At 44.2% G+C, this 18,905-nt stretch overlaps 1 protein-coding gene across 2 annotated transcripts in view; it reads left to right on the top strand.

Moving 5' to 3' along the window:
• The window catches only part of LOC121531755 (low-density lipoprotein receptor-related protein 5-like), a 53,506-nt gene that overhangs the window by 5,661 nt on the left and 28,940 nt on the right, over positions 1-18,905 (top strand). For both annotated transcript variants that reach the window (XM_045227154.1, XM_041837183.2), the window contains exons 2-8: positions 986-1,186; positions 1,430-1,646; positions 6,637-6,834; positions 10,818-11,014; positions 11,980-12,111; positions 14,632-15,028; positions 15,242-15,413. In XM_045227154.1, coding sequence (XP_045083089.1) covers positions 986-1,186; positions 1,430-1,646; positions 6,637-6,834; positions 10,818-11,014; positions 11,980-12,111; positions 14,632-15,028; positions 15,242-15,413 — 1,514 coding nt within the window. The remainder of the gene's footprint in view (positions 1-985; positions 1,187-1,429; positions 1,647-6,636; positions 6,835-10,817; positions 11,015-11,979; positions 12,112-14,631; positions 15,029-15,241; positions 15,414-18,905) is intronic.

Below are 18,905 nucleotides of genomic sequence, written 5' to 3' on the forward strand. Positions count from 1 at the left end.
TTCTGTGTCTTTCTCAATGTCTAACATGTGCACCACACTACAAAGACATGTGTTTGTGAAATCCAGATTTAATCCACAAAAGCATGGTCTAAAAAAGGTTACGTTGGACATATAGGCCTAGATATGGGGGAGGGTAGAAACTAAAGTATGAGGTCTCCTATTCCATTTAAATGTGTAGCTCATCTCGGTTCATTGGCCTCGCAGCCCTTTTGTAGTCAAGAATGAGGAGTGGTGTTCTGAGGACGTGTAGACGGGCAGTAAATTGTGGTTAGTCTGGATTTTTATCCTGTTCAGGGGGAGGAAGTTCTCCTTAGCAGCAGCATGTAGACTGGCTGACTGGCTGGCTCCACCATGTTACAGTCTGATGTTCCTGCCAGCTTCACAACAACTCCAACATGGTCTATGATTAGAAGGTTAGGCCTACAAGTTTGGACTGAAGGTGAAACGAGTGATTATACCCCAGAGAAAGTTAGATAACATGTTTTGACAACTTTTTATGTAAAACATTGCTAACAGAAGCATCATGCCCATAGTGGGCACAGGGGCAGCCCCCCTTGGAGGAACTGTCTCAGTGAAGTACTGTGGTGGAAACCAACGATGGCTCTTGTCTGTGCTTAGTAAACTTACATGCTACTAAACCACAGTGTGGCACCCAACCCACAGCCCTCTCTCCTCTCCGCAAGCATTGTGTCAGTGCTGTCTGTCTGTCTGTGATGACATCAGTCTGTGTGTATGCGTCCAATGCCCCCATCCCAATCAACAGTCACTGAGTCACCACTTGCTTACTGGGTGGCACATTATGCAATCCAGCTTTTGCTATTGGCTTTCACTCTCATTGTGGAATATCTAACTTGATTCTAAATGTAGCTAACATGAAAAGGTCATGGGCTTCTCTTCTTAGTCACATTTCAACCTAAATGAGAATAGGGTCTATGGCTGTGAACCTTTTTTTTCTTTATAATGTATTTATTTTCATTTTCCTCAGGATCCCCCTTGCTGCTGTTTGCCAACCGGCGGGATGTAAGGCTGGTGGATGTGGAGGTGGTGGGGAGGCCAGAGTCTGCGGTGGTGGTCAGCGATCTGGAGGATGCTGCTGCCGTGGACTTCCTCTACTCTGAAGGACTCATCTTCTGGACCGACGTCAGCGAGGAGGCCATCAAGCAAACCTACTACAATCAGTCCAACTGTAAGCTTTACAGCGCCACATCCGAGTTAGGGCTGTTATTATGTTGTATTTACTTCCATTTGTAAGTGTGTTAAATAAGTGTTAAGTAAATAAAAACAATTTATTCTGCAAAGCATAAACTGGAAAAAAATTCCAACCTAAGCTAAATCTAGGAAATCACACAAGAATGTCACTATTAACGGAGGGATATTGATAAGTGTAGACCTAAGTGTTCCCACTCAAATGTTGGTGTTTTATTTCCAGCTCTGAAAGAGGCCTTGGGGACAGGACAGACTGTCGTCGTGTCGGGCCTCGACTCCCCTGACGGACTGGCTTGTGATTGGTTGGGCCGTAAACTATACTGGACCGATTCGGAGACCAACCGCATTGAAGTAGCCAACCTGGATGGCACCTCTCGGAAAGTGCTGTTCTGGTTAGACCTGGACCAGCCCCGGGCCATCGCCCTGAACCCAGCCCACCGGTGAGTCTCTGTCCCTGGCCTGGCCTGGCCTCTCTCGCTTTCTCTCCCCTGACTGGGACATGGTTCAGGGTGTGTTCCTGGGTCATGTATCCGCGCTAACCTCTCCTTCCATCCATGTGTATTTCTGGTTCATACATGCATCCGTTGGTTGAAGAGAGGGTGGAAAACCTGCTGTTCAGCTGGGTCTGTTTCCTGTTGTGTTGCGTAGATCCTCTGGAGTTGACCCTTTTTCTCTCATAGGGCACGGTTTCTAATTCTATGTCAGGGACTAAGGTTGTGTATCCGTTGTTAGCATTGTTGCGTCAGTGTAATTCCCCCTCAGTCAGTGGAAAGTAGCGCAGGAATACCTTTTAGTTGATGGATTTAGTGTAATTGAGTGCTATTTTTGAATGTGTATGGTTCTTTTAAAACATTTGGACTTCGAACCTGGCTTTTTTAACTCATTAACATACGGATATAAAAACTAAAACTGGTTAAGGTGTCAAGAGTTTAACTTTCTGTACAAAGTCGGGACTTTCTCTGAAAGACGTTTGTTAATCTTGAAGAAAAACACAGTACACTAGCCCTTTTTAGGTTCTTGCAGTCTTCCGTTTTGAGATCTCTCCTTTTGAGTACAGCTCCTGCCTCCTTTAGTAGTCGTATTTTGGGTGGAGTAGTGGGGCCCGGGAGAGAGGGAAGGCGTTCAGGCCTTGGTAGGCCACAGTCCAGGATCCAGTTATAGCCTAGTTCAGCTAGTGCTGGTGGATGGTGTGTTTTTGAAGCTAACATATTTTGATTTGCACAATGTTTAGACTTACTGTGCTGAGCTGGTGGCAGGGCGGAAGGCCGTCCTCAACCACCTCCGGCATATGATCATAATTTAGAGGTGCCATTCATATCCCATGTTGATACTAATTTCATTATGTTGATTATTAGTTTTGAAGCAACTCTAGATTCAACTTTTTTATTTCACAAATACTATCAATTATGTGTATACCTAATGACCATTATTTATGCATAATAGGCTACCTCTTGAATGTCTCAAATGCAAGTTGACATGATCGTTGCCTTTCCCTTCTGTCCTTGCCTTGCCCTCATGAGGCTGTTAAGAGTTTAATTCCTAGACAGCACAGCCATTGTTCTTCATGCTCTTTGTTCAAGGAGTAACTGAATTCTAATGGAGGCATAGGAGCAGGGAATCTCTTAATTGTGAAAAATGTGCCAGCTGAGGTTGGTGCCATTGGCAAACTAATATGTTAGGTCTCTCGGGGGGAGGGGGGGAAGGGGTGGTTGGTGTTCATGCTTGGTCTCCCTGCTGGCATTAGGTTTAAGAGTTTCCGTTGGTGGGTGACATGCTTGCTGTCGTACCACATGCTAAATGAATGAGTAATCGGGCTTCTCCAAACTCCCATTTCCTGACACCTTAATTGTATTTTCTACCCGGCTGGACAAAGGAATGCAAAACTGTTTTATGGCTGTAAACCGTGTCAGTTGGTGCACAGTGTTGCATTCTAATCAGCTACTGGGTCCCTGACACGGTGGTGATCCATTCTGGCACAAATCTACATGTCAGACTTTTCCCCTCAAAAGACTCGGAATTGAAAAAATATCTTTGCTTTTATTGGCTCTTGTCGGAACATGTGATGTCTGAGTTAGCTACTCTTACACTATATCCATTTTTGGATGTGTTTTAGAAGGCAATTGAAACCCACAAGGTACTCCGCTCTCTCACAGGGCCCAGAGTTAAGGAATTCTCATCATTCTGAATAATGCACGTCAGGGGGGCTCTGGGAACATGGAGCTATCCCTAATGTTACAGAAATGTGTTGAAATACACTAAGTATACCTCGCACACGTACTACCATACCTCGTTCAAAGACACTTAAATATTCTGTCTTGCCTATTTACCCTCTGAATGGCACACATACGCAATCCATGTCTCAAGGCTTAAAAATCATTATTTAAACTGTCTCCTCCCCTTCATCTACACTGATTTTTAAGTGGATTTAACAAGTGACATCAATAAGGGATCATAGCTTTCACCTGGATTCTCCTGGTCAGTCTGTCATGGAAAGAGCAGGTGTTCCTAATGTTTTGTATACTCTATCTGCTTTCTAGCTGACCTTGTACAACACTGGAACAACACTGATGTTAGTGACCCAAAACTGATCGGAGTGTGTTGCTAGCACTTTATTGAAACTGGTGTGTCCTCTTTTTGTTATGAGTAGCAGTAAGACACTCTACCATAGCCAACACTTTCTCTAGCCAGTTTGTTAAATGGAAAAACAGTGTAAACCATAGACCAGGACAACTGGGAAACCAGGATGCAGCTCATACATTGTTCACAAATTCTGCATGTTTGTGGCAGGTTATTTTCCAACAGCTTTTCAGTTCTAAGGCAATTTCGATTCTGTCTATTTAAACATGCACTACATGTCCTTCAAATTAGTGGATTCGGCAATTTCAGTCAAACCCGTTGCTGACAGTTGTATAAAATTGAGCACACCGACATCTTCATAGGCAGTAGAATGGCCTTACTGAAGAGCTCAGTGACTTTCAACATGGCACTGTCATAGGATGCCACCTTTCCAACAAGTCAGTTTGTTAAATTTCTGTCCTGCTAGAGCTGCCCCGGTCAACTGTTAGTGCTGTTATTGTGAAGTGGAAACGTCTAGGAACAATGGCTCAGCCGTGAAGTGGTAGGCCACACAAGCTCACAGAAAGGGACTTCCGAGTGCTGAAGCGTGTAGAAATCATCTGTCCTCTGTCGTAACACTCACTATCGAGTTCCAAACTGCCTCTGGAAGCAACGTCAGCACAATAACTGTAGTCGGGAGCTTCATGAAATTGGTTTCCATGGCCGAGCAGCCGCACACAAGCCTAAAATCACCATGCACAATGCCAAGCGTTGGCTGGAGTGGTGTAAAGCTCGCCGCCATTGGACTCTGGAGCAGTGGAAACGCGTTCTCTGGAGTGATGAATCACGCTTCACCATCTGGCAGTCCGACGGACAAATCTGGTTTTGGCGGATGTCAGGAGAACACTACCTGCCCGAATGCATAGTGCCAACTGTAAAGTTTGGTGGAGGAGGAATAATGGTCTGGGTCTGTTTTTCATGATTCGGGCTAGGCCCCTTTAGTTCCAGTGAAGGGAAATCTTAACACTACAGCATACAGTAACATTCTAGACAATTCTGTGCTTCCAACTTTGTGGCAAGTTTGGGGAAAGCCCTTTCCTGTTTTAGCATGACAATGCCCCTGTGCACAAAGTGAGGTCCATACAGAAATGGTTTGTTGAGAACTGTGTAAGAACTTGACTGGCCTGCACAGAGCCCTGACCTCAACCCCATCCAACACCTTTGGGATGAATTGGAACACTGACTGCGATCCAGGCCTAATCGCCCAACATCAGTGCCCGACCTCACTAATGCTCTTGTGGCAGAATGGAAGCAAGTCCCCGCGGCAATGTTTCAACGTCTAGTGGAAGGCCTTCCCAGAAGAGTGGAGGCTGTTATAAGGGGGGACCAACTTCATATTAATTCCCATGATTTTGGATTGAGCTGTTCGACGAGCAGGTGTCCGCATACTTTTGGCAAGTGTACCTAGGGCCCACACCTAGATCGTTTCTATTGGTTGGTGGGCTTCCCTGCCCATCCACCGCTTTAGCAGTCTGTAAATAGAAATGTAGCCTCCATTCAATGCAGTGCACATTGAAGCCACTGCAGGTATTCTGGGCACAACATGCAGACTACGACTTGGAGATCTGCCAGGTGTAATCAGAAGACGTGGGCACGTGAGAATGCATGTGTGCGTGTTGGGGATGAAAATGTTTCAATGAAATTGGGATCCTTAACATTAAGAAAAAAATCCCTAACCAAATTTATTTTTCACAAAATTAAAATCACAGTGCAGTGATCATAAAACAACCACTAACAGGTCCCGTTTGTCATAAAGGGAAAACATTTTTTTTTAACATGCCTAACGCGATAATGCTGTAACGTTAGTAGGAGGAAAGAAATGCACTTATTTTGCTACTTTAGAGCGGGCGGCTCTACAGTGACGAGGGGAGCAGAGATGGCAACCAAGTCGACTTGAACTGCTAGACTTATTGCTAGTTCTCATTGCATAGTACCTGTCTTGACTGCATCAAACCGAGAGAAGCTAGCTAATGTTAGCTAGGCTAATTGAGACTACAAAACTTGAACTGTGCGCTTTCTCCCTGTCCGAATCCTACAGTAAATAACTCCATTCAGATGAAGTAGTAGCCTACCTGTTGGCTCTTGGGGTTGTAGCCTGTCCTTCTCATTGAACTTGCAGTTCTGTCATTTCAATCTTCCATTGATTGCCTAGATATCTCCTAATAACTTGCCACACGGAGGCTGTAGCTCTATGACTGTAGCCTAGTGCCGGTTTGATGACTTGGACAACGAGCTACATGCACCACTCTCTTGTGAAAAGCAAGAGCACCAGCAGCATAAATGATACTGTGGAAAGCGCGGTGTAGATGTGTCCTCAAGCACCCCCAACAGTACACATCTTTATTGTAACCCTGGACAAGCACACCTGATTCAACTTGTCAACTAATCATCAAGCCCTCAATGAGTTAAATGAGGTGTTTGTCCAGGGCTACAACAAACCTGTACTGTTGGGGGTGCTCGAGGACCAGGGTTGGGAAACACTGATGGAGACAATCTGTATTGTGAATTCATGTGGAATTTAATGAATGGAAAACTGCGAAAATAATGGCCTTTTAAACTGTAAGATTTTTTTTCCATTTATCACATCCCTAATGCGTGTGTGTGTGGTTTAAATTTTAAGTAGAAAATGTTTCAAGCCTTCTGAGAGTGGGTCTTATCAGCGGTGCATTACAAAGTGTTTTGCTAGGTCTTTAGTCGTGTTCATGCTGCCTGCTTTGTTTTTTACTCCTGGTGAAAATGGAAACCTTCCATTTGGTAGGACCATCGGGTGTGTTCGGGTGCTGTTTACTTATTGACACTACTTTTCCTCCTCAGCTATATGTACTGGACAGACTGGGGGGAGGAGCCTCGCATCGAGAGGGCGGGGATGGATGGCAGCAACAGGAAGATCATCGTGGAGGTGGACATCTATTGGCCGAACGGCCTCACCATTGACCTGGACGAACAGAAATTGTACTGGGCCGACGCTAAGCTGAGCTTCATCCACAGAGCTAACCTGGATGGCTCCTCACGGTCAGTCTGTTCTCATTATTAGTTTTTACACTCTTTGTGCGAAAGCAGCCAGGGATCTGACTGAACCGTAGCACTGGACTCAACTTAATTTCAGAGGATGAGATGGCTGAAACCTCCAATCCAAACACATTTGACTCTGGAGGCCCCAATCCAAACATTGGCTTTGCACATAGGCCCAGTTGTGACCCCTCCCTCTATGCGGTTCTCTGAACTGGAGATGACCTCTCTGCCATACTGTTGAAACCCAATCTGACTTGGCATTATAGTCGTGATTGGGGCCCTCAGGACAAGGGTTGACTTTCCTTTTGTGTAACTGGGATGTAATGGCTGTGTTCATAAAGAGTTAGGGCTGGGCGGTATACCGTATTTTACTATATACCGGTATTGATGCACAGGGTTTTTACTTTACATTCTATAACCGTTTCAATGTTTGGTTTAAATGTGATGCGCAACTCCAGCGCGTGTAGTATCAGTTTTTATAGTTTGCTATTTGAGTCTTCTTTATCCCTCTCCTCCTGCTGCATGCTGCTTCCCACACCAAACCCTGCCCCCTGTCACTCAAGGAGAGAGCAACTACTCGACCAGTCGTAGCACTTTCTTGCCATTAACTCTGCACTGCAGTCTACATGGTCAGATGCAACAAGATGTTGGTGACATGCTTTTTTCAACAAGCTTTCTATAATTACACTATTAGTGTATCTTATTGTCTGCAAACTACTGTCTGCTGGTTAGTCTTAGCAAGTTGTGGCTAAAATAAATCTTGTTAGCCGCTAATGCTAATATAGCTACTTAGCTGGATAGCTAGCATGCTAATTTACATTTACGTCATTTAGCAGACGCTCTTATCCAGAGCGACTTACAAATTGGATGTACTAAGAGTCAGAGCAAACGTAGCTATCCAATACAGCACGGTACCAGTGCTGGTGTAGGCCTAGATAAGCATGTTTGTGCAACTGTATCTTCTAAATCAAAGAGGAATAGGCGAGGCATGATTATGTTAGCTAGCTACATGAGGTAAGAAAACATGTAATGTAACATCTAATTAGGGTCACCTGGAAACACTGACCAACACTTTGGTACCCTGTCAATAATTCCTCCCTTGCTTATTCTTTCATTGTCATGTCAAACAACAATATATTCAAGGTGCTGCCCGCTATATTCCAACTATAGAATTTGAATAATCATTAGTGCTGAGCGATTAGTGCTTTTTGAGGTCGGTTCGATAATTTAAAAAATAATGGTTTGGATTTTTTTTTTTTATTGAAACATAAAATGCGTTGTGAAATAATGGCATTCAAATTATTTAGAGCTTTTTAATGGAAATTACAATGCCAAAAATTGTGAACATTCAATTGCCAAAACATTGAAAATATTCCATTGTCTCTGTCAGGTCCACATTGGGTAGACATCAATAAAAGATTTGCAAATTACTATGAAATAATCAAATATTTCCGTTGTGGATATTACTTTGTTTTTATTTGATAACTTTATTTTTAATTCCTTGACGTCATCATCTCATCTCTGCTCAGGCAGTAGCAGTCAAATAGCCAGACAACGTTATCTCTGAGCTTCCCATACTGAACTGTCTTTAGTCATCCTATTTAGCTAGGCTAGCCTGCCTAAGCATGCTGCAGAGCTGTCTATCATTTTACTAGTTCTTCAAAGTAGATAAGGCATACTTTCACGGACTGTCTCTCTCCCTCTTGTTGTGTACATTCCTCTCATGCGGTCTATGCAGTCTGTGTGTATCTAACATAGCAGGTGTAAAAGTGTGTCCATCTGGGTCTGAGACGGAAACCAACGGGCACAATAGATTGTCATTGTACTTAATTACCACGTTCTTACGCTTAACTGGGTTGAATATTTGCTTAATGAAAACTACAACTCTGTTCAGCCCAGCGTCCCACAAAGTCCTTGACATGATTTATCTCGTGAATGATTTGATTTCTTTCTAGAGAAACGGCGCGTTGGGCTCACCAAAAAACCAAACTAAATGGAATTCATGTAATTGAACCGACTTTGGTCAATTAGTTGTTTAATAACAAAAAATAACAAATGTCGGTTAATCGCTCAGCGCTAATAATCATTCTATTTCCAAGATTCCAACATTTCACTAATTAACTAAGCGTAGTTGTTTTTGCCCATATCATGCAGCCCTGCGTGGCACAGTGTGGAAATTATAACAAAAGTGCAGGAAATGCAGAAATTGATAAATGCAGAAAATTAATTTGTTTGAAGTTGAATTGAACAGTATAAAACATTAGAATGGCGAAAGCCCCATTTGAAATCATGTATAATGTATGCGTTGCCACCCTAGGGTCAGCATATTTTGAACTTTTATTATTTAAAAAACTCAATACCGTCAAGGTATGTTTACTTTCTCTCGTTCAGACTATGGACTGCTTTCTTCAGGGTGTAGAGTGAGAGGCTGTTTTCTCAAGATCAAGGCAGTTGCATTACCCTCATTTGTTTATAACTCCCTCAGGACAAGATATCCCAGTGTTGTGTGTCAGTTTGAAATTAAGTTGTGATTTATAACCATGGTGGAACTCTGCAGTTGGCAAGAAGCAATCTAATTGCATGCCACCAGTAATGGTACTCGGAATTATCGTACGCAATCTTACAGAGAAATGTAAACTTCACCCCAGAAGTAGTTTCTGTTAGCGTTTACCTCTTCTCTGTGTTAAAGCGAGACGTTTTGCCTTTCATGTGCAACACATTCTTGACACGTCTGATTAATGGAGCGTTTTGTAGTATGTTTTCAATGGCTTCAGATATGCACACGTCCAACTTCCAAGTACGTCAAATGCGAAATAGCTGGGAAATCTGGTGTAATTATTATTTTTCCTCTACCAACCCCTCGTTCTTAACACGCTATTAAAGTTTTGGAGAAAACATGCTGTCGCCCTCCTCCCCCTACCCCTCTGAAAATGGATCCCTTACCAACCAACCCTCCACAGCCTGGTGATTGAGGGCCTCAACAGAATTCTGCTTTCTGTATCAGGATTGTTAACACTTGTGCAACGGCATGCCACGCTTTGATCCTGTATTTATTTATGTCCTCACAGGGCTGACTGGCTGTTGGCCTGACTGTGTGTCGTCTGGTGGCGCGAAGGGGAGCACTGCAGTAGTGAATGGGGCTGTGCTGCGCTCGGTGCTCTGTGCTTCTCTGCTCTGACTTCTGCACTGAATCAGGACAGCTGTACCATTAGTACAGGGCCAGGGCAACCGTTCCCCTGTTAAATAGTGTACCAGATGCTGCATTAAAGTCTGATGACAGGCTGATTTGTTTAATTTTCCCCTGGAAAGGGCTTGGAGCGGCTCCTGAACTGTGGTTCCATGACGTCGCTACGTGTTCCAACAAATCCTCCTTTAGGGTCTGACTGAAATCCCCAACCAGGGGTCTCTAGCTTGTTGTTGTTGACTACTTTCCACTGCCACTTGTTTTATTTTTGGTATGAATTTATTGCTACTGTCAGACAGTCTGGGTTTTTGCTAGTGCCCGGACAATACCGGTATCGCAATACTCGTTAGTATCGTGACAAGGAAACAAAACACAAAGCAGATTTAACTTCTGCCCTAATATTGGAAACATACATTATGTTGTCATCCAGTTACATGTATTTATTTTCCAAGCTATAGCACACAATATTTTATGTACAGCAGTTTTCAGCATAGTGTTCATTTTTGCCATGGAAAAAATATTGCGATACTAGTATCGTCACAGCCCTAGTTTTTGCCATTTACTGCTGTGTTTGGTGTCATGACATTCACACTTGTAGAATGGCTGAGAAGCACAACTTGACCAATTTCTTTCATAAATACAATCTGTTTTGAAGTGAACCTATTAGTGTCAACATCTCAACTGATCCTCATCTTCATTGCTTTCCAATTTTACTCTCACAAATTTAGTGTCGAAGCATGGATTGGTATTGATTCTTAGAAAGGTTTGCTGATCTGTCAATTATTTTTTGAATTCACAGGGAGACTGTGGTGGAGGGCACCCTCACCCACCCGTTTGCCCTCACCCTGTCAGAGGAGACTCTGTACTGGACAGACTGGCAGACCCGCTCCATCCACGCCTGCAACAAACACACCGGAGACAAGAGGAGGGAGATCCTCAGTGGAATCTACTCCCCCATGGACATCCAAGTGCTGGGTCCAGATAGACAGCCAGACAGTAAGTAGTGCCTCTTCAGTCTGCAAGTGTAACAGCCTGCAACGTGTTACTTGAATATCCCAACCGTACTCATAATGAATGTTCCTAAGCACAACATAACAGATTGTCTTTGTTTTGGGAGGGTATTTTTAGACTGACCTGCAGAGCTGTCAGTGTCCATACACAGGAATAAATTATTTTTCAAGTGTCTGGCATTCCTCGCTGGATAAATGTCTGTGCTGCGCAGACACAGGGAGACGTTCTCAGTGTGTGTGTTGGGAGGTAGTGAAAAACGGATTACTTTGGCAGTGGGTGATAAAGAACGCCACCATTATGGTGGGTTGCGTCTCCCAAGGAGGGCAGGGGATATAGAGAAAGATGGGAGGGTTAGATAAGAAACACTTTAGAGAGGACAACATGGACATTAGGAGGTAGGCCATTAGATGATAAACATTCACCAATAAATCCCCTAACCTGTATATCAAGCCGCCATAAATTCAATCCAAAAATGTGTTGGCTTAGACTTTGTGAGAGGAGGTTGAGTAGTTTGGCCTTTGACTGTGGCCTGGTTGTAATCCTCCTTTAGTGCTGTGAGAAAGGGGATGGGAGGGTTGGTGTTTGCTGGTTCACTGTGCCAGCTGCTGGGCTTTGTAGCTCTGATGTGCCCTGCTGAGATTGGCAGAGCGTGACCCAGTAGACAGGGAAAATCACGCCACAGGACATCAAACCTTGTGGCACAGCTATTGTCCTAGCAGAGATTTTATTGTGGAGCAAAAATAGCACTGTTGGTTTTGTTTGAAAATGTTTTTATTTTAGTTTTTTGAAAGTCATCAAGTTTTTCATCAATTGTTATGTTGTCAGAATGGTTCTCTCGAAGACACCAATGCATGTGAATAGAAGACGCTCGCAGTGTGGTTTTCAGTTTTAGTCAGTGAAACTGAAAGGTCCCTATCTCAGTGTTCTCTCTACTGACATTGCTTCCTCAGTCCAAACTCCCTGCAGTGTGGGCAACGGAGGCTGCTCCCACCTGTGCCTGCTGTCCCCCATGCAGCCTTTCTACAGCTGTGCCTGCCCCACTGGAGTCAAGCTCAAGGACGATGGGAAGACCTGCCGCCCAGGTAAGAGACTAGCTGCTGTGGCCTGAGGGCATCTAGACCTATACCCTCAGTTGGTATGGGGTTCTCAGTAGAGAGAGCCCCCTTTAAAAGATTACACAACGGGTGTGTCTCAAATGGCACCCTATTCCCGGTACAGTGCACTGGTTTTGGGCTCTGGTCAAAAGTAGTGCACTTTATATAGAATAGGGTGCCATTTGAGACTTAGCCCACACAATGCCCCCTCAGTGATAACTCCCTCTCCTAATGCTACTGTGCATGTGTCGTGGTTTCACATTAGACATTCCTATCTGGTGTATGGGACATTATTGACATTCCTGAGGTTATTTTATTTGTGGACTGTCTTGAGTTAGGCCTATTCAACTGCAAGAGCTGCCCTTAATCACACAAACCAAAAAACTCCATATCAAAAGTAATATTGTCCCAATTTCTTGAAACCGATTAGGAAATATGCCAAACTCTACTTTTAATTTCATAACGACGTGCACAGTAATTAAGCATCAAATTAAATTCGATTTTCATCTTTTTTCTTTTTTATACAATCATTCAATTAAGATGTTTTTATTGGGTGTATTGGCATCCTGTTCCTCGACAAAACATCAGAATGCCTAACCAGAGAGCCATTAAGAGCCTAATCTCTGACAGATGGCTGCTACACACTGCAAACTCTTCAATGCACAATTTACCCTGCCGTTTGCTCTTAATTTCTATTGCCCCCACATACAGACAGATACATTTAGCCTAGAAGCCTACCGCTCCACCCCCTCCTCTCCCCACGTTCCCTACTTTCCAGAGTTGACCAAAGGCCACAGATGTGATTGACTGAGATTCAGGAAGGTTGGACCTCCCCTGTTATGCTTTGTTTTGCTGCTGCGGTCATTTCCCTTGCCACTCCAATCTCCTCGCCTTACTTCTGGGCAGAGAGAGCAATTACATAGGAAGCCAAGCCTAATCAGGTCACTGCTCCGTTTGTGTGTTTAGTGGACACAGCCCGGGCCCATCCTGCAAAATGAAACCTGTTTGTTTGACTTGCCCCAGGGTGTTTACATTCCCTCTCTTCTGGTCCCTCTCTGGAGGGCCTGATATATCTCTCTCAGCCTGCCCGTGACTAAGGAGAGACCCACCCCACCCACAAACCTCATAAAGGTGACATACTTGTCTAGAGGGGAAGAAAACAACTGTTGTGGGGGATTTCTTGGGATCAACCCTTGTTTGAGGAGTGACAGCCCTTTTGATTGTTTAGTAGCTGGAGGCTGTTTTTACTTGGGATACCTCCTTGTTGGAATGAACCAGTTCAACGTCAAGCCAAGGTCAGTGCTGATTCTGAAATCCGGGTTCAGTCCTGGCTGTCCTGGTTCTCATCCCTCTCTCTGGTGGACAGAAAACACTTGTCTCTGTGCACCAGTCTTGTTAATGACAGGCAGCCCATTCTTTGTCCCAAAAAGACTCCTCTCCCAGGCTAGGGATGGAGCAGAGCCTCTATTTGAAATTGAGGCGGTGTATTCCCAGGCCAGGAAACAATGAGTTGTATTCTTCTAGCCCTCATTCCAGAGGAGTAAGTAAAAGTTTTTTTTTGTTGGGGGGGCGGGGGCGGACGGTTAGTTATCCAGGCCTGATAGAACATGGATGTATTCAGAGTGACTACAAGATTAAGCCAACCTCCAGCAGTGTTGACAACTAAACCGAATGTAAAACAATACCCCATTGTATCAGCTCCGATTAGGGGGAAAGCAGCAGGACGGGGGGGCGGGGGGTGCCTGTGTGAAGATTAAAAAGAGCAAGTGTCCACGCTCCTCATTTGTTTAGCTTGGGTGGCTAGATTGAGGGCTTTTGTTGTAGTTTTTGGGGAAGTCTTGTCACTTTGTCAAATGTGAAGCAGACCGAGGAGCGAATTTAAATCAAAGACGTGGCGTTGTTCTCTCCTTGATGGAAAACGAAGGGCTGTTTTTTCACTGTCATTACTGATTGGTGTCACCCTTGATGGATGCCTTCTTCTGATTGGGTGTCGGTAGTCTGCAGCTGGTCTTGGGGGCACTGGAGCGTAAATGGCTAAAACGTGAGATTAGGCGAGGAAAAAGTTGGACCTAATTGCCTCCAGAGTGTGGCTCTAGTGAGCAAATGCAGCTGCTATTTAAACCAGGCTCAGTGGCAGCTAGGAGTTCCCTCAGGAAAACATTTATACACAACTGTTTTTGTTAGGCTGAACATGAAAATATTTAAAAGGGATAATTTAGTATTTTGGATTTGTTTCAAAATCTAGTCTAAAGCCTTTTTGTTTGGGTAAAAAGTGATCAAATTACCTATTTTCATCAACTAAAAACCGAGTAAACAAATAGAATACAATAATTAAGTTACAACTATAAATTGTCCTCTGAAGGTTCATCTTTACTAAAACATATACATTTATGCTTGTCAGGTATGGCTATGTAGGACCTCTCAGATAAGTCCCCAATAAGATGTTATTTCCCATGCCAGTTGAGTGCCATACGCTCTTCCCACTCATGTCCACTTCTCTACCCCCAGGTGCGGAGCAGGTTCTGCTGCTGGCCCGGAGGACTGACCTGAGGAGGATCTCTCTGGACCTCCCAGACTTCACCGACATCGTCCTTCAGGTAGATGACATCCGCCATGCCATTGCCATCGACTACGACCCCGTGGATGGATACGTGTACTGGACGGACGACGAGGTCAAAGCCATCCGCCGCTCCCGCATCGACGGCACCGAGGCCCAGACCCTGGTCACCACGGAGATCAACCACCCAGATGGCATCGCGGTGGACTGGGTGGCCCGGAACCTGTACTGGACGGATACTGGCACTGACCGTATTGAGGTTACCAGGTTGAACGGAACCTCCCGGCGTATTCTGATCTCCGAGAACTTGGATGAACCAAGGGCCATTGTGCTGGACCCTGTCAATGGGTACGTGCTTCTGTTTATAGACGATGTAGGTATTTTTTCTTACTTGATCACAGCAATCAAGTTAACTAATTTCAACAACAACAAAAAACGTATTATGCGTTCCTCCGTCATTCCTTATGTACTCTACAAAACACCTGTGGAATGATTTAACTTCCAGTTACACTTTAAATGATTTCAGTTTAGTTTTAATTTTGTTCTTGTCTCTCTCCAAAGTTACATGTACTGGACAGACTGGGGGGAGAAGCCCAAGATAGAGCGAGCTAACCTGGATGGAACTGAGCGTCTCGTGCTGCTCAATACCTCGCTGGGTTGGCCCAATGGTTTAGCCATCGACTATGAAGCAGGAAAACTGTACTGGGGCGATGCCAAGATGGACAGAATTGAGGTAAGTCTCTAAAAAGGAAGGTGCTTCTTATGCACCAAATAGTTGTGTATGGAGCAACTATAATATTCCCGTCATAGTTTGCTGCTGTTGATTGTGGAAGCAGTTGAGTTGAGATCTCCCTTGGACTTGTTCTCTCATTCGTTCCCCTCATTTGAGGTTGTCTGGTGTGTTTGTGTTGCCTGTGGATGTTGAGAAGTGCTTCAGGAGCACATTCTTGGATGAGGAGAGGCCGCCCAGGCCTGAGATCTAGCTGACATAGGGCTGGCACAATTACCTTATAACCGTGTTACAGACGGTTATGGATGAAGACCGTCATGGAAGTAAAATAACCGCCATAACCGTTTAAAAAAGAATAATTAAAATGTATATATGTCATTGTGATGAAATAATTTCCATGGTAATGTAGAATGATCATTCAAATTGTTAACTGATGAGGCTCATGGAATGTATTTTTTTGTAATGTCAGTTGAGTGCAATCAGCAAATCACAGCACATATTTTAGCACATACAGTATTTTACTTCCTGCTTTGCTCCTATGGGTACACTTGCAATGTCCACCCATTATGCCATCATTGACTTGAATGGGGATGCCCGTCCTATTAAATATATTTATATGGCAGCACATGCAGGCAGCAGCGGAGGAGAAAATGTGCGCAAAAAATAATTACAGTGACCGCGGTCATTTGGCTGGCCAATTAGCATCATCCAAAATTCCATGACCGTCACAGCCCGTGTGAGCTACAGAGGAATGTCAGAGCGAGAGCTGTTATGTAATACCTGGACAAGCATCACTACATTTCCTGTCAGACACACTGCAGTTATATCATTGTTTGGATTCAAACCGCTAGGACTTTATACTGTACTTATTTCCTGCATGCCTCTGTCCAAAGCCTACTTTTTTGAAACACTTATATTGCCCAGTATCTTTACCCAGTATATTGCCCAATATCCCAATCTTTATATTGCCCAATATTTGTGTTCTTTAAGGGGGGGCATTTACATGTGAAAGACTGAAATATTTGAAGAGGATAGAAACTGGGCTAGGCCGATCCTTTGTTAGAGCGTGTGGGTGATCATATCTTTAGAGATAGAGCTGTGAGTGTGTCTTCAAGGTCTCTGACTGTATTTTATGATTTATCGTCTACCTGCATGCACAGGTCCCAGGGTGTTTAATACCACGGTGGCCATATTTCTCCAGTCACATGCTCCATATAATATGTAAACACAGGAAGAGCCGGAGCCACCTCCCAGATGAGCTTTAACACCGCTTGGTGGGAATTAGTTTGTTTTCCTTTTCCTTCTCACTCTTTCTCTTCTCTTTCCCTGTGACTGTGTGTGTGTCCTGTTGGTTGAATATTCCCCTGCTCATAACTATGCCTTTACCAGTGGTTAGTGAACTCACTTGGGTTTCTGTTCATTTAGAAGCAGTTTGTCTGAGTGGCCCCTATCCACTGGGTTTTCCCAGCTCACCTCTGTCGCCTGGCACCCTGCAGGGGCATTGTTCGGTCTCGGAAAAAGTTAACTACCCCTAGAGGGAAGGTAGGGGGAAGATGTTCCGTTTACAGATGCCCTCCAAAACTCTTGGTTGAACTGTACATCATTTTTACCTGCCTAGCTAGAATGCTCTGAAGCTGGTGTGTTTGTGTCCAAAGTGTTGATTTTCATTAAGGGGGTCAGTCATGCAGGCTGGGATGAATGAGCAGGGATTAGGGAGCTCCCACTGAGATATTGAGCTCAATGAGAGGCCACAGACTTGTCAACATGTAATGTCCCTGTCTCACCTTTCCCCTCGCCTCAAACCAGGCATCTGTCCCTCGCTGGGGCTGGTTTTGGCTAGCACCAGGCTCCAGCGAGCCTTGGCTTTTGTCCAGGGGCACGGTGAAGAAATGTTCTCTCCTGTCTGATGCCGTTCTCAACTCAGAGCCGTGGGGCAAAGCTTTCCTGAAAGAGTGACGACGACGTCTCTAGAGCCCCACAGGAAAGGATTCAGGGTAGACGGAGAAGTAGAAAGAGCTCTATGTCAGATGACGATGTCAGAAACCTTTAATCCATCTGTGTGTGCAGGTCCTGACAGTGGAGAATGACTAATTCTGGGAATCATATGGTTTGGTTTATTTCAAGATGAATACTTATTAGTGATAACTGGATAATTTAGGTGAAAAATGGCTATTAGCATCATACAATAGTGTTGCCAGAAATCTTACATTCCATAACTTTGTGACTGGTGAATAGAGTTGTTTATTTGGTCTGGACCCTGCAGTCCAGAGTCCCCTGCCTGACTCTGTCTGTGTAGAGCAGATGGAGGAGAAACAGAAACCGAACAGGGGTAGTGAGGCGATTCAGAGAGGAGGGGGTTGGGCAGCCTGACCAATGTGCTGACTGACAAGGGAAGCCCCTAGCCCGTGTGCTCTGCCGTGACCCTTGCCCTGGACCTTACAATGGCAGCATAGAATGGTGGCGGGCCGGCCCTTGTAGAGTCCTCCTCAGCAGCCCCCTCCCCTGCACCAGATGCACACTTTGGTGGCAGCCCTGCTTCCAGAGGCTCCCAGCAGCTGACAAGTGTGTTCTGTTCTGCTCTTTTCACAAGGATTCTTCAGCTTCACCTAATGGAGGCCCGGGCCATTCTTCCACAGACCCACTTAGCTGCTGAAGGGGCAGAACTGCTTGAAGTGCTAATGGAGAAAAATCCAGGCGCTGCTCAGACATCAGTAATTTCTCATTAAAGTTTTGAGTTCCCCCTTGTTTTTTTGTAATGGCTGTTGGAGATTCCAAGGATATCTTTTCCTTTTAAAGAATGGTGCATTTAGTTGTTACTGCTTACCTTTTTTTTTCCTTTTAGATGACAACAACATTAGGTCTTGAATATCAAAGTTTTGAAAAGTGCCTTCTGGCATTTGGAATGCAGCAGTTCACTGCCTGAATGGTTATAAATAGAAGTCTGGAGGCTTTTTAGCCCTCCTCCCAGCCTCTTTTTTTTTTTTTTTTTTTTGTCCCCCTTTTCTCTTTTTCTGTGCTGGTGACTGGGCCTGTCTGAATATATATTTTTTTCTATTGCAACGTGAATTGCCTTTTGGGTCCGAAGACATTTTTCATTGTTCAGTGTGAGCGGGAATAGCTCTTCACTCCACTAAATGTTTGTCATCTTCACACATTGCATATAGCTTTCATGCACTGGCATGTGTGGTATGTGCGCTGTTATTTGAATATCTGAATGGACGTTATTATTCGAATACTTGTGAGTATTCATTTTTTGCAAGAAAAAGTATAGCCTAATATAAGCCTATTTTCACACTGGAAATGCTTTTTCTAAATTAAAATATCCATACAAGGATATACCATGACATTTCAAATTATTAATTTAATAAAACTACAAACTTTTCAATGTAGATTTTATGACGTGCACGGTGCGGCCAATAAAAAGACCAGTATCTAACCGGTAGCCTTCACGTGTGTAGCTTGTTTATGGTGGCCAATCAATGTGGAGTGAGTTGA

This window comes from Coregonus clupeaformis, chromosome 19 (assembly GCF_020615455.1).
Source record: "Coregonus clupeaformis isolate EN_2021a chromosome 19, ASM2061545v1, whole genome shotgun sequence".
NCBI lineage: Eukaryota > Metazoa > Chordata > Actinopteri > Salmoniformes > Salmonidae > Coregonus > Coregonus clupeaformis.